The sequence below is a fragment of the Dysidea avara genome, chromosome 2 (assembly GCF_963678975.1).
Source record: "Dysidea avara chromosome 2, odDysAvar1.4, whole genome shotgun sequence".
NCBI lineage: Eukaryota > Metazoa > Porifera > Demospongiae > Dictyoceratida > Dysideidae > Dysidea > Dysidea avara.
In genome coordinates this window covers 50,815,747-50,832,560 of record NC_089273.1, presented here as the reverse complement: position 1 = coordinate 50,832,560, position 16,814 = coordinate 50,815,747, and the positions used below count along the sequence as shown (strand labels likewise).

Here is a 16,814-nt window from a genome sequence, read left to right as displayed (position 1 = left end):
AACCTCATTAATCTGAGACGGAATCTTAGCACCCGTGGTGGCAGATCATCCAGTTGTTTGTAGGAGAGTATTGGGACCAATGGTTTATGGTCTGTTTCCAGGATGACATGTTTCCCAAGTATGTAGCAACTGAATTTCTCACAAGCCCAGGTAAGTGCCAGGGCCTCCTTTTCTATTTGCGCATAATGCGACTCTGTGTCAGACATCGCGCGTGATGCATATGCAACTGGGTGCCATTTTGAATTGCTTGATTGAAGCAGGACAGCCCCAAGGCCGTATGAGGAGGCATCTGCAGAGATCTTGGTGGGCGCCATAGGATTATAAAAGGTGAGGATTGTTGGAGTTGTCAGATCGGATATCAAGTGTCTGAAGGACGTTTCTTGTTCAGGTCCCCACAGCCATGCCGTCTTGGTACTTAAAAGTTTCCGTAATGGGGCAGAAGTTTCTGCAACATTTGGGGAAAACTTCCCTAATTGATTTACTACCCCCATGAACCTCCGAAGCTCTTTAACGTTTGAAGGAGGTGACATCTGTTTTATGGCTAGTAATTTCTGTGGGTCAGCAGATATGCCTTTCTCATTAATGACGTGACCAAGGAAGGTAATAGAACTTTTCGTAAATTCACACTTACTAGGATTCAAGGTGAGCCCAGCAGAACGGATCTTTGCTAAGACCAATTTCAGTCGAGAGTCATGCTCTTCTGTGTCTTTGCCGTACACTAAAATGTCATCTAGATGACAGAGTACTCCTGGCAACCCTTCTAGGATGGTGCTCATCTGTTTCTGGAACACTTCTGGGGCACTGGAAATTCCGAAGGGAAGTTTGTTAAACCAGTAGCGCCCGAACGGTGTTATGAAGGTTGTGAAATGTCTGCAGCTGGGTGTCAGGGGTATCTGCCAAAACCCACTGTTGGCGTCCAGTTTTGAGAAGATTCTTGCTCCTGCCAGTTGTGCAAGGGTGTCATCGACATGGGGCATTGGGTGGGTCTCACGAAGTACATTTTCGTTTAGTGGCTTCATGTCGACACAAATGCGTACGTTACCAGATTTCTTCTGGACCACCACCATTCCAGCACACCAGTCAGTAGGCTGGCTGACTTTGCTAATAACCCCTGTGGCTTCCATTTGTTTGAGCTCATGCTCCACTTTATCTCTTAATGGGATGGGAATTCGTCGCGCAGTGCTGAGGGCATATGGCTTTGCCTCACCCTTGAGTTTTATCGCATATTCCATCTTCAGTGTGCCCAACCCTTGAAATAAGTCAGGAAATTCTGAAGGGATGGTAGAAGTGGAGCTCAGATCATCCACTCTTGATAGAATGTTTAGAGCTAGTATGGCTGGTAGTCCAAGTAGGTTCTGGTTAAGTGAATCGATAACATAAACGTGGTGACGTAAACTGCGTTGTTTGTATACCAGGTGAACTGTGATGCGACCAAGTACATTCAGTGGTTGCTTATTGGGGCCACAGAGTACCTTGCTCGGGCGTTGTAATTTAGGGTGACCAATGGCCTTGTACACATCCTTGGATATAGCTGTTACCTCGGCACCTGTATCGATTTTGAATACCACTTCTTTGCCATTAACTTTAACACGAATGTGCCAGGTTGTGGTTGTTGCAGACTGGTCGGAGACTGCATCTAGAAAGTGAGAATCTGATGTCTCAGATGAGTCATCTGGGAGGTTCTCCTCTGATACTGTAGCCACTGTCTTGGAAAAACAGTATTTGCCAAAATGGCCACGACGCTGGCATTTATAGCAGGTGATGTCCTTGGCTGGGCACTGGTTCTTCTGGTGAGTCTTGCCGCACCGTGAGCAGTTCGGCAGTGAGCTTCTGTTGGCTTGCCGGCCTAAAGGTCTTTTCCCCACATAATTGAGTGATGAATTCTCTCCTCTTTTAAGGATGGTCTGCTGCTCTCTGACCGCATCTCTCTGTCGAATCAATTTCTTTGCTTTGTCCAATGTCAAGTTTTCATCAGTTTGGAGTCTCTCCGATAAAGCCACATCACGAATTCCCACTACCAATCTGTCTCTGATCATCTCGTTCCTCATCTCGGCATACTGACAATCTTCAGAGAGCTGGTACAAGCTGGCAATAAAATGTTCTACAGTTTCGCCTTCCTCCTGCTCACGCCTGTTGAAGCGTGCCCGCTCAAAAATAACATTCTTACGGACTTTAAAATGGCCGTCAAATTTAGTCATCACCTCAGAACATTTCTTCCTGTCGTCATCTGTAATGTTGGTGGAAGTTAAAATATCGTCGGCTTCCTCCCCCAAGCAATAAAGGAGCGTGCTAACTTGCCGAACATCATCCTCCTTGGATAGACCTGACGCCACGCGGAACTGTTCGAAACGGCGTCGCCACTTGGGCCATTGGTCAGGTTCGTCAAAACAAAATGTAGGAGGAGGTTGAAGCGATACGTTGTAGCTAGTAGCTGCCATATCCCACTTCTGACACCATGTGACAAAACGAGGTACAGATCAACAGTGCGCATGCGTCATGTGCAATATAATTAGAACATACGCTTACAATCATTATGGGTGTGCGTGATACATAATCAGTGTGACGTGTGCATGTGCAAGTTCTCAATCTATTCCACACATACGAGTGATATCAATGAAGAAGTGCAAAGGAAGAAAGTACCAATCAGGGACTGTAATGTTCATAACTTCCATATACTTGTATGCTGTTTATAATGAAGATATTGGTGTAGGGGAATGGAAAGGAAGCACTTGTGGGATTTTGGGTTACGGCACATATACACTGTTAACAATGAAAATAACCACCATGTAAGGAAGATTTAACACCCCTGGTGAGTAACCAACACTCTAAAGAGAATAACCATTACTCTGAAGAGTAAGTGACACCACCTTCAGAGCATGTGTTACTCCTTTAGAGTAATGGTTACTCTTCAGGGGTGTTAAATCCTCCCTATTATGGGAACTCTAAGAGTTGTAGTTACTCTTCATTTTAACAGTATAGGGTTAAAATTATATAATATATATAATAAAACTATATACCGGTAGATAAGACATCCTAACTAGCTATTGCGTTAGTCAGTTTAACTGATAGCTACTATAATGAAGTTTTTTTTTTTAAAGTGACGAAACATGAATTTCAAAAAATATTGCAATGATCCTGGTCCCCTTGCTCACTTCGACGACGTCCTTTCCTTTCTAGCGCTTCTGGTTTTGATGCATCGTAAACTTGAATCTTTAATTTGATGAGACTGTGATACACCTTGAAGAGCTATTTCTTGCAGTGTAAGACGACTGGATCGAAACTCTAGTTTCTCGGCTTCCAATCGTTCACAAGCATCAAGCCAATCAGAGCGTCCATTCAACACCCACGATTCCAGTTGTGCATTCTGTCTTAGCTCTTTCTCCAGAGTAAATACACAACATGCTAGATGTCTCACAGAATACCTTTTGGTGTCATTAACTTCTTCAAGCCATTGCACGCGCTGATGATTATTCCATTGCATAGTTTTGGCATCAGATCGTAGTGATTCCTCAAGTCTTTTCAGACTGCTGTAAAGTTCTTTAAGTGTACTTGGCATTGGTGTACTAAAATCTCGCTTAAATTCCACCCTCTTGATGCTATTCTTCAACTCTTCTATGAGCCACCACAAATTATTAAGCGCTGAACTTGGAATTGACTGAGCATTATTAGAGGTACTTCGGTTACCCATTACTACTGCCTGGGGTATGTATTATCTATGCTACTGCGAGCCTGATTTTGTAGCGTATAACTCACGCTAGACTACAAAACAGGATATGTACCGGAGTCATCTCGACCGCGATACCTTGTCCAGACCCTACTCTCCGCGCGGCGCTTATCGATTGACAATAATAATAAATTGCCTAGCAGCTTATTAGTCTAGCGCGGCCGCCCTTTGCAGAAAGAAGAAGGGTCTAGTCAATCTAGTATTCAAAATTTGTAGCGCGATAACACCAATCAGATTGTGTTATTGGTAACGCACTTGTCAATTTCATGCCCCACCCCCCGGACGTCCCCACACCCCAGGTGGGGATTTAACATTGCTTCTTGTCCCCACCCCTGGGGCAATTGACAATTGTCCAATTAATTGACCGATTTTCGGTAGTTGCACTTCTAAACAATAAAATCGGACTTGCTATAATTTTAATAGCTACAGGGCAGGTTTATTACTAGTCTCATGTATGAAATATGCGCTTAGTCATCCTTGAGATGTTGTCAAATCCCCTGCTATGGGGGTGGGGACATAGTGGGGATTTGACAGCCGATTTTGCCCCAGTAGTGGGGAATTTGACATCGCGACTTGTCAAATCCCCTGTATTCCCCCACCCTCCCCGGGGGTGGGAGGGGGGTGGGGCATGAAATTGACAATGCATAATTAGAAATTTTTTTTCAGACGTCTGTTTTGGAGTTTAGTTACTACCATACTCTAGTCAGTGTTACGCAACGAGAGAAAGCGTTTAGCTATGTTGGAGTGAAGTTTTGTAAAGATGCGATATGATTTAGGCTACTTTTAGTCATCAATAGGGTTTTAATTCAGGCCTGCCAACCCTCACGGATTTACCGTGAGACGCACGATTTCACTACCAAGCTCAAGCAGTAGCTCTAAACTCACAGATTTTTAGTTATGCCTATCAAATATCACGGATCATCATCGTAAAACTCACAATTTCTGTTACTTTCAAGCTCAGGCCAGAGTCAAAGCTCTCAGAATGCCCTTTTCCTAGCCTTTCCAATTCTCACTCAGGGGATTTCCCCGGGTTCGTGGTACAATTAATAATAGAGGCAAGATCACGTGATTATAAAGGTGGGCATAGTGGCAAGGATTCGCCTTCCCATTTCTATTACACTGGAGCAAGATCTGGAGTTGGTTTTATTTTTAAGCAGTCACAAAACTGATCAGAATACCAACCATGAAGCGCTTGGTTTGCGCGTCACACATCTGCACCTATAGTCTTGAACCCTGAACCCAGACCGGTCTGGGTTCAAGACTACTGCACCTGCTTCCTGGATTTGTAGCCTATACAAATGGTATGTAATATGTTTGTGGTTAGTATTTTATTTGCTTTCACCTCTAGGATCTAAGTCATCACGAGATATTATAAGCACTAGTGGCTTATAATATTATCAAGAATGTTCCATAGTCCAATCACGTGTTACAACTTCACAGCAATAAAGAGTAACTGTTTCATCCCAGTGGCTTCTGAGTAAGTACATTTAGCTGGCAAAAAAAGGCTTGTATACACATTTCTAGCTATTCCATGCATAGATTGGTGATGCACAACATGCTTTAAATGCTATATTGATGCCCATATGAAGATGGGTATGAGTATATGTGTTGCATGGTAAAGATAGCCTACCTGCCCATTGAATGGGCATGGGGGCTGTTGCAACTTGCTATAATAACGTGCAGTCCATTCTGGGTGTCAAGACCAAGTCTCAAGGTTTCTCTGTTTCCTAGGTTGGCAGGCCTGGTTTTATGTAAAAGAACAAAGGATGGAAGTTGTTTAACGTGGTAATGCTGCATCTTTGATGGCCATAATTCCATCAACACAGGATTGAGCAGAGTCTGCCTCTTCGCCCACAGTTTGAAAAAAGCCGTTAGTATGTTACCATGCATTATAACTTAGAAAAGATATGACACCAAAAGGTATAAAAAACAAAACAAAAAAAAAGCCACAAAGGGCACTCAAACCACAGACCTCCTGTTTGAAGAGCAGTATTCCCTAACCACTGTACCACTGGTGCTAGCTGCCAGCTCTACTTGTTTTTGCCATATTTAAATGTCACGGATGTAAATCACTATATATCTAACCTTAATCTATAATGTTTTAAAATGTTATCCTAATCTTACTCATGCTTCTTCCTAATCCTAAGGGCACTTTTCCTGCACTGGTCCTAATCCTACTGGTGCTGTTCCTAATTCTAGAGGCGGTTTCCTAACCATAGGGGTGCTGTTACTAATCCTAGGAACAGAGCAAGAGCAAAATTATGCGAAATTATGAAAAAAGGTCAAATGGTACATACTAACATACTGTAAGTAATGGCTAGTCAGTTTGAACGCAAAGACTTTTGAAATGCTGTATTGTGAACTTGTTCTCATGTGAGTGTGTGTGTGTGTGTGTGTGTGTGTGTGTGTGTGTGTGTGTGTGTGTGTGTGTGTGTGTGTGTGTGTGTGTGTGTGTGTGTGTGTGTAGGTGTGTAAGTGAGTGTTAGTAGCCATTATAGTCTATAGTGACTAACCTGTCTATATAGTCTATAGTGACTAACCTGTCTATGTACTGTTAAAAATGAAGTGCTATGGTAGCACCTAAAAGTGCTAAATTTTGACTGCTCCATTCAAAAAATAGCACTTCATTTTTAACAGTGTATAGTCTATAGTGACTAAGCTGTCTATATAGCCTATAGTGACTAACCTGTCTATATAGTCCATAGTGACTGCCCTGTCTATATAGCCTAAAGTGACTAACCTGTCTATACAGTCTATAGTGACTAACCTGTCTATTTAGTCTATAGTGACTACCATGCAGGGGCGGAGGAAGTAGTTGATATGAGGGGGGGGGGCTGGGCTGACCCAGACTTAGTCTCTGGTTTGGTATGGTGAGACCAAAAAAAAGGTCGCAACCAGCTGACAATAGCTGCCCACCTCACCAGCTACACATTCATAGCTGATAAACTACATAAAAATCCTTACATAGCTCGCTACACACTGCTTTAATACTGTGACTGCTCTATTAGAGTATCTCAATCTTTATCGCGGTTTCAGCCCCACTCCAAGAAGGATAACTTTGGCGTGGTATCATTCTGAGGGAGGGCTAAACCCCCCCCCCCCCCCCCCTTTTCCGCCGCCTATGCTACCCTGTCTATATAGTCTATAGTGACTACCCTATCTATATAGTCTACAGTGACTATAGTGACTAACCTGTCTATATAGTCTATAGTGACTACCCTGTCTATATAGTCTATAGTGACTAACCTGTCTATACAGTCTATGGTGACTAACCTGTCTATATAGTGACTAAGCTGTCTATATAGTCTATAGTGACTACTCTGTCTATACAGTTTATAGTCTATAGTGATTAACCTGTCTATATAGTCTATAGTGACTAACCTGTCTATACAGTCTATAGTGACTACCCTGTCTATTATAGAATGTCGTTGTGGACAAAAAACCATTTTTCGGTACTGTATAAATCATTGTTAAGGGTTAATGTTATATGTGTGTGTATGTGCTAGTCCAACTTCTGATAGTTCATCTGCAAATGGTCCAACTTCTGATAGTCCAACTGTTATCTTATAGTCCAACTTTTAATAGTCCAATTGCAAATAGTCTAACTTCTGACAGTCCAACTTCTAATAGTCCGTCTTCTGATAGTCCAACTTTTGATAGTCCAACTTCTAATAATCCATCTTCTGATAGTCCAACTTTTGATAGTCCAACTTCAGATAGTCCAACTTCTGATAGTCCAACTGCTGATAGTCCAACTTCTGATAGTCCAACTTCTGCATGATAGTCCAACTTCTGACAGTCCAACTGCAAATAGTCCAACTGCTGATATCTTAAGTGTTAATAGTCCATCTTTTAACAGTCCAACTGCTAATATTCCAACTTCTGATAGTCCATCTTCAAATAGTCCAACCATTGACAATAAAACATTACAACTATATATTATACAACCCTCTGATCATAAATTATGTAGTCCAAAGTCCAATGTACAGTATGACAGCTCAACATACGTAAATTTTAATAGCTGGCAAGTTCAGTTTTTATTATAGCTCTACACATAGCTCAGCTATTATACAAACTCTATAACTCTCTTGTGTAGCCAACCAGCCATAACACCATAAATATACAGAATGAAATTTTCAATTATTTTTGCTTGTGTGGTTTTGATTTATTAAGTCATAAAATCACTCTAGAGACATTAGCATCTTTCCGATTTGCATGTATAAACCATTTGATAGGAATTTGAACCATATAATTGTAATAAATGTGTTCATTAGATGGCATTTATCTGTATCAATGGCTGATTATTATTATAATTATACTGTAGCTCATTGGGTTAGGAATCAGCTATATAATTATTTTGGTTTGCATGATGAATCAATACAGAAAATGGTATTGTTTCTACAGAACTTTTAAAAATAAAAAGAAAGTGAAATTAATTAAAAGAGCCATTAAGCAAATTGAAATCGAAAACTGTTGCTTCTAGTTGCAAATTAGTACATATAGAGTGGGACTGCAGTTACCCGAGCCTCTAGATACCACGTGATGTTTACCTGCTGTTCAGGTAACTTAAATGTTTATAACTCTGAAGGCTATTTCACACTTTTATTTACAAGCAATAAAAACTTTAAATTATTATTACTACTCTAATACAACTGAAAAGTTGGTTAAGAGTTTGAGTTGAGTTTCAGTATAGTGAGTATTGCACACTCACTATACTGAAGTTACTTTTGATCTCTGATAAACTTGAAGTTCTGAGTGTAGCTCCACTGTACTGAGCAAAACTCTGGGATTTGTTGAATCTCAGTTGCCTTTCAGTTTGTCAGTTACTTTGCTTAGAGCAAATACGTTTGATATACTGTAGTGCACAATGATTGGAAGCTAGCAACTTATAAAAATGAGAAGTGTAGGTGTCACAGTACAGTGATCCAACAAGACACAAGGTTGAGTTGTGGTTTCCATTATACAGTCATTTTGAAGCTGGCTTTGAATTGTGACACAGCCATAAGAAAATTGTTGTGCAGCCTAAAAATCTTTAACCCAAGCAAGCTACCCATTTATAAGCATGTAAAAGTACATGTTTTGAAGTATTCTGCACACACTACAAGACTTTAAGAAATTACAAAACTAGTCATATCATAAGCACTAGCAAAATTTTAAGATTCCATGATGTTTAGCATATTGACAAAGTCCATTCCTTAATTGGAGCTTGGATGATGGAATAGTCACAAGTTTACACAGAACGTATGGTGGGTAGAATGTTACAGCAGCAGAAGCTGCAAGCACAAATGCTACCATAGGATACTTAGAGATTTCTGCATTAGAATTAGTGTTTCTTTACTGTTGTACTAGAGTAAGTCACTACTCTATTAAAATATCTCTTTGAAAAGTGTGAATATCCAATCAAGATAATGTTGAATAAATATGAAATACATACACTAATACCATACCTGTTTCACTGCCCATACAAAAGTCTCAATAGTAGTAGTGAAATTTATCCTGTATTTCACTGGTAGCTGTGAAAAAGTTGTAATTGCAATTTCATTGGCTAGAATTTATGTTAACAATGTAGTGCCAATTAGTGTTGACACGTGTTTAGCACATAGTGACAAATTGCGTACATAGCAACGCTAATGCACAGCATGCGTATATGCAGCGAGTATGGTATTAACTGGGAATAGCATGGGTATAGCAGTGAAATTTGGGATAAATACCACTCTTGTTGTATTGGAAATGGTAAATTTCACTCGGCTTCGCCTCGTGAAACTTATCCCCATTTCCAATACAACACTCGTGGTATTTATCCCAAATTTCACTGCTACCCATGCTATTACTAGTACGTATTAATTGTGGTCAATAGTTATTTACTTTCTTTTACGTGCACACATTGTGCATACGTAATTTAAATAATTGTCCCTATAATGCTGGCATTGTGTTTGAATCGTTTGATGCTTTTGGCCACCTGTTATGCTTTAAATTATTTTTACATAATCAGCTGGTGCCCAACATAATTATTATCTAATCCAAAACAGCCAAGCTGTAAAAAAAACAGTGCGGCCCTAAAAAAGGCTATGGTTAAAAAAAGATGTGAAATCCAAGGTGGCGGCCAAGAAATGGCTGTGATGGTAGGTTAAAAAAAGTTTAATAATGACAATTAAGGTAAATTTTTGTGCCGCTTGGTCTTGGCAAAAAATTCACCTAAATTGCCGTTATTAAAATTTTTACCATTAACCTACCATCACAGCCATTTCTTGGCCGCCACCTTGGATTTCACATCTTTTTTCACCATAGCCTTTTTGAGGGCCGCACTGTTTTTTTACAGCTTGGCTGTTTTGGATTAGATTTCATTTCTTTTTGTATTTGTATACCACAAATAGGCCGGCTTTGGGACTTTTTTAACCTGTCTTTTTTTTCTCTACCACAGGAAGAAGAAAAGATGAAGCAGATGTACTTTAAATATTTCTGATTTTATCAGTAAATGTACAAATTATATAATTATGTAATACATATATTTATTACAGAACTCTCCATGGTGGTTTCTTTGTAACTGAACACTCTACAAGGTGACTTCTTCTTGGTGCCCTCTCTACAGGGTGAATTGTTAGTAGCTGAACAATCTACAAGGTAACTTCTTCTAGCTGATCTCTCTACAGGGTGATTTGTTTGTAGCTGAACTATCTACAAGGTAACTTCTTCTAGCTGCATGATCTCTCTACAGGGTGATTTGTTTGTAGCTGAATTCTGTGCAGGTAATTTGTTTGTAGATGAGCTCTTTACAGAATGGTTTCTTTGTAGCTGAACTCTCTACAAGGTAACTTCTTCCAACTGATCTTTCTACAGGGCAATTTGTTTGTGGCTGAATTTTCTACAGGATGATTTCTTTGAAGCTGAACTCTCTACATGGTGGTTTCTTTATAACTGAACTCTCTACCAGGTAATTTCTTCTAGCTGATCTCTCTACAGGGTGATTTGTTTGTAGCTGAACTCTCTACAGGTGATTTTGTTGCAGCTGAACTCTCTACATGATGGTTTCTTTGTAGCTGAACTCTCCGCTAGGTAACTTCTTCTATCTGATCTCTCTACAGGGAGATTTGTTTGTAACTTAACTCTCTACAGGTGATTTGTTTGCAGCTGAACTCTCTACATGATGGTTCTTTGTAGCTGAACTATCTACAAGGTAACTTCTTCTAGCTGATCTTTCTACAGGGAGATTTGTTTGTAGCTGAACTCTCTACAGGTGATTTGTTTGCAGCTGAACTCTCTACATGATGGTTTCTTTGTAGCAGAACTCTCTACAAGGTAACTGATGTCTCTACAAGGTCACTAGTTTGTAGCTGAACTCTCTATATGGTGGTTTCTTTGTAACTGAACTCTCTACAGGTGATTTGTTTGCAGCTGAACTCTCTACATGATGGTTTCTTTGTAGCAGAACTCTCTACAAGGTAACTGATGTCTCTACAAGGTCACTAGTTTGCAGCTGAACTCTCTACATGATGGTTTCTTTGTAGCTGAACTCTCCACAAGGTAACTTCTTCTATCTGATCTCTCTGCAGGGAGATTTGTTTGTAGCTTAACTCTCTACAGGTGATTTGTTTGCAGCTGAACTCTCTACATGATGGTTCGTTGTAGCTGAACTATCTACAAGGTAACTTCTTCTAGCTGATCTTTCTACAGGGAGATTTGTTTGTAGCTGAACTCTCTACATGTGATTTGTTTGCAGCTGAACTCTCTAAATGATGGTTCTTTGTAGCTGAACTCTCTACAAGGTGACTTCTTCTAGCTGATCTTTCTACAGGGAGATTTGTTTGCAGCTGAACTCTCTACATGATGGTTTCTTTGTAACTGAACTCTCTACAAGGTGACATCTTCTAGCTGATCTTTCTAGAGGGTGATTTGTTTGTAGCTGAATTCTCTACAAGGAAACTTCTTCTAGCCGATCTCTCTACAGGGAGATTTGTTTGTAGCTGAACTCTCTACAGGTGATTTGTTTGCAGCTGAACTCTCTACATGATGGTTTCTTTGTAGCTGAACTCTCTACAATGTAATTCCTGTTAGCTGATGTCTCTACAAGGTCACTAGTTTGTAGCTGAACTCTCTACATGATGATTTCTTTGTAACTGAACTCTCTACAAGGTGACTCCTTCTAGCTGATCTTTCTACAGGGTGATTTGTTTGTAGCTGAACTCTCTACAAGGAAACTTCTTCTAACTGATCTCTCTACAGGGAGATTTGTTTGTAGCTGAACTCTCTACAGGTGATTTGTTTGCAGCTGAACTCTCTACATGATGGTTTCTTTGTAACTGAACTCTCTACAAGGTGACTTCTTCTAGCTGATCTTTCTACAGGGAGATTTATTTGTAGCTGAACTCTCTACAGGTGATTTGTTTGCAGCTGAACTCTCTACATGATGGTTTCTTTGTAGCAGAACTCTCTACAAGGTAACTGATGTCTCTACAAAGTCACTAGTTTGTAGCTGAATTCTCTACATGATGGTTTCTTTGTAACTGAACTCTCTACAAGGTGACTCCTTCTAGCTGATCTTTCTACAGGGTGATTTGTTTGTAGCTGAACTCTCTACAAGGAAACTTCTTCTAGCTGATCTCTCTACAGGGAGATTTGTTTGCAGCTGAACTCTCTACATGATTGTTTCTTTGTAGCTGAACTCTCTACAAGGTAATTTCTTCTAGCTGATCTTTCTACAGGGTGATTTGTTTGTAGTTGAACTCTCTACAAGGAAACTTCGTCTAGCTGATCTCTCTACAGGGAGATTTGCTTGTAGCTGAACTCTCTACATGATAGTTTCTCTGTAGCTGAACTCTCTATAAGGTAACTTCTTCTAGCTGATCTCTCTACAGGGAGATTTGTTTGTAGCTGAACTTTCTACATGATTGTAACTGAACTCTCTGCAAGGTGACTTCTTCTAGCTGATCTCTCTACAGGGTGATTTGTTTGTAGCTGAACTCTCTACAGGTGATTTGTTTGCAGCTAAACTCTCTACATGATGGTTTCTTTATAGCTGAACTCTCTACAAGGTAACCTCTTCTATTGATCTCTCTACAGGGCGATTTGTTTGTAGTTGAACTCTCTACATGGTAGTTTCTTTGTAGCTGAACTCTACAAGGTGATTTCTTCTAGCTGAACTATCCCTTTCCATAGTTGCATGAACTCCCTATAAGGTAAATTTTTCTAGCTGATCTCTCTACAGGGTGAATTGTTTCTAGCTGATCTCTATGCAGGTTACTTGTTTCTAGCTGATCTCTTGAATTCTCTTCAGGATGACTGCTCTATTAGAGTATCTCGATCTCGCACTTGCTGCACCAAGTTGGATTTCGTGTTATAACTCCGTGGCTTTAAGTATGATTCCTCTACACCATTGAAGAGCCTTTCTAAGATGATTACTCCTTCTACACAGCGATTTTCAAAGCATTCGCCCTAGCGGTTTATCTGGTAGGCGTGGCAAGTGGTCGTTTTTTTATTAGCTAATCTCGATTGCGTAATTGTTACACACTGTGGTTTTTTCGTTGTATCTTCCTGGTTTTTAGCTCGATTTCTTTCAAACCACAAAAGGTTTGAGGTTCAATAGTTAACCTATTCACCCACCGATTTTCAGCTTCTTCCCATACGCGGTTTACCCTGTAGGCGTGACAACATATTGGTGTTATTTTTCGTGAATAATCGATCATAACTCTTTTCCTGTTTATCGTATCCTAGCGAAAGTTGGTACAGAGATGCGCCTTTATACCCCTGTTCTGTGTGCCACTTTTCAAGGCAATCGGATATAGCGTTCGCGTTTTATAGCAGTTTTTGTAAGTGTGCGAAAAGAGGAAGAAAAATAAGAAGAAAAAAACGAAGAAACTAAGCCAATTTTTGAAGTCGCATATCTCGGGAACGCACTGCTTGAAGTTTCTTAGTTTACTAGAGTGGCATATCCCCAGTATATGGAACAGTTAATTGATTGGTATTTTAGTAGTTTTTCAGTAAACTTGCATTCACTGATGTTTTACTGAGAGTTTAAAACTTAGTAAAACAATTATGTTCCATATACTTAAAGTTACTGACATTTTACTATCAGTGTAACTACAGTACACCAGCTTAACAAATTAGTAAACTAAGAACCTTCAAGCAGTGACGCTTGAAGCGATTTTGGAATGTGGAGTGCTGAAGGTGGAGGGAGTGTCCACAGCAAAAATCGTCTTGTTTCATCAAGGCAGCACAGAGCTACGGAGGTGCGAAAATTGTGTTTTCTTTCTTCCTGTCAATATACTCACGGGTGTTACGCGCCGGCTTCTTGGGCCGCACGACACACTACCGTGTGTCTTGATGATTGAGAAATGAAACTGCAGTTTTTCTGGGTTCTCTGCTCTAAAGAGTGAAATTAATCCCTTTCTTACTGTGGTAGCTATATTTAATTTACATACATTCATCAAAGTGACAAATCCAGCAATGTAGTATTAGTCTAGGATTAGTATTAGATTATGGAGAAGAAATCATACAATGAAAGTAAATTAGGCCAAAGGCCTTTTAGTCTGTCCATATCCAATTTCGTTCCAATACTGATCAAGATTACTCTTAAACTTATTTAAACTAACTGACAAGATCACATGTTGGGGCTGGGGAGGGAGTTCCACTGATTAACAACTCTATTTGTAAAGAATTTTAGTCTTAGGGTGATTCTACAATATTGCTTAATATTGTGACATTGTTGACAAAAGTGAAATATGGGTCCAGTAAAACACTGTTCAGATGGTTAACCAACTTATGCACATCTATCAAATCATTTTTGTCTCCAGCAGTACAAAGAATATAGGTTGAGGTGTTGTAATCTTGTTTCGTATGATAATTAAGCTAATTTTGGAACCAACTTTGTGACACTTTGTTGTATCCGCTCTAGTTTATTGATGTTCCTTGCTAAATATTGATTCCAAATTGGAACACAATATTCCAAATGTGGACAGATGTAAGTTTTGTACAATTTTAGGAATGATTCTGTAGCCAGGCAAGTAGAAGTCCTTTTTATTAACCCAAGAGATTGCATAGCATTAACAGAAGCTTTGTCACACTGTAGTGTAAAGTCAGGCTTGGATGTTATATCCAGACTAACAACACCAAGCTTAGAATTGGATCGGTTGTGATTCATCTAGTATTCATAAGGTGGAGCTGTAGTACCATACTTTAAATGCTTGGAGTTTGCAATGTTAAACATAATAGCCATTCTTTGGCCCAATCACAAAGTTTATCCAAATCATTCTGGAAAGATAGTGCATTGTTGAAACTTTTTATCTGTGTTACAAATCTTGATATCATCAGCAAACATTTTTACCTTAGGGTGTACTAATTCAGGGATATCATTAACATAATATTATAAGATAAATAACAAAGGCCCAAGCACTGAACTTTGTGGAACACCACTGCCAACAGTAGGGCTGAGTCAAATATACTCAAAATTTTGCCCAAAATGCTTTCAGGAATTTCCCAAAATTTTCACCTATTATGCTCTTCAGTGTTCCCATTATGCTTGCATTATGCTCCTAGTTAGCAACATCTCTTACAATTATCTTGGAACATTTTGATCAGTGGATGCTCTATTAGAGTATTTCATTACAAAGTGACTGTTCTATTAGACAGTATCGATCTAAGGAGCTATGTGCAATACGTTTGAGTGCTCTGTTGTATTCACTGACTGCTCTGTTACTAGTATTAGGGAATATCGATTTATTTTATGATCCATATTTTGCCTAATATGCTAGTATTATGCTGGCATAGCACTCCAGGCTATTATGCTGGCATATTTGACACAGGCCTAGTCAACAGGGAACCACCTGGATGTGTCACCATTAACAACAACTCTCTGATGTCGGCCACATAAAAAGCTACTGATTCAATGTAAACAGTCATTTGTTGTACCATATCTCTTTAGTTTGATTAAGAACCTTTGGTGGGGAACATGCAAACAGTACTGTCAAAGGATTTTTTTAATATCAAGGAATACTACTTCATTGCTATGGCCCAGGTCTGTAGATGTTGTCCAGTGTTCAAATGTTTCGAGCAAGTTAGTGAAACAAAATTTTTGATAAGTGAAGCCATGTTGTTGAGTTGAGAAAACATTCTTATCTGACAAGAATGTAATCATTTAGTCACGAATAATTGATTCATAATGTGATGATGATGTCTTTCAAGGAAACATTTGTCAAGTCTTTTTCTTGAAGATTCCCACAATGTGAACCATGGTGTCAAATGAAATTATATATAGCACATAAAATAATAATGATTGTCTAAAATCAGTATAATATATGTTAATACAAACTATGATTTTGTGAGTCTACATCATGTTACTCTGTACATGTAAGTTACAATACAAAATATAGCTACAGTTTATAGCTTTGCGAAGTGGTCTTTCACCATTAGGCCTGTGGGTTTGTAATGTTTGGTAAGTCACAAAAGTATCCAAAATTACTAGACCGTGTGAACATGTCAACGTTGGTACTGAGAGGGAAAAATGGAACCATAAAATCGTCAGGCTGATGTCCAGTGGTGGTAACTGTAATTGGTATATCATTAGGATACTCTGCATCAGGGTGCAGCTCCAGCCACTTATCAAACATGCAATCTACCATGGCATGGTGAAGAATGAAAAGAGGATCATTTGGTGATGATGATACATCATCCATTTGCCCTCTCTTTTCAGGTGGAAGATTTGCAGTAAGATCACCAGCCCCAGTAATGGTATGAACCTAAATAAGAAAACTTTAAAGTTTCCAAAAACAATGACAAGAATCATACTTACCGCACCATGCATTTGTTGTGTAAGTGCTATTCTCTTAGAGTCTGGTGTGTGGCCACATTCAGGGTCAAAAGAAGGCAGACGCATACACATTCTGTTTTTACTGCACCTTTTTGCTCTATAGTTAACATTGGCATCAACAAAACTACGATAATTTTTTTGTGATACTATGTTATAAGGTGGAGCATCATATCTATTAAATTCCATGGCACGGCTGACATGCTGATTTGTGGGCCAGTCAGGATTGTTTCTAATACATGGATCAGTTCCTGTGAATGGACAACATTGAAGGGGACTGGTGTTAACAGTTGG

General features: G+C 39.5%; 1 protein-coding gene across 1 annotated transcript; it reads right to left on the bottom strand.

Moving 5' to 3' along the window:
* Positions 1–16,122: 16,122 nt before the first annotated feature.
* LOC136248210 (tyrosinase-like) lies at positions 16,123–16,595 on the bottom strand. The gene is made up of 2 exons (XM_066040021.1): positions 16,506–16,595; positions 16,123–16,452 (listed from the first exon to the last, which is right to left on the bottom strand). The coding sequence occupies exons 1-2, from the start codon at positions 16,593–16,595 to the stop codon at positions 16,123–16,125; spliced, it is 420 nt and encodes a 139-aa protein (XP_065896093.1).
* Positions 16,596–16,814: the final 219 nt, after the last annotated feature.

Coding starts and splice junctions, on each gene's coding strand:
- LOC136248210 (XM_066040021.1), bottom strand. CDS start 16,595: ATGTGTATGCGTCTGCCTTCTTTTGACCCTGAATGTGGCCACACACCA. Junction 16,453..16,505: donor CACAACAAATGCATGGTGCG/GTAAGTATGATT, acceptor TTTCTTATTTAG/GTTCATACCATTACTGGGGC.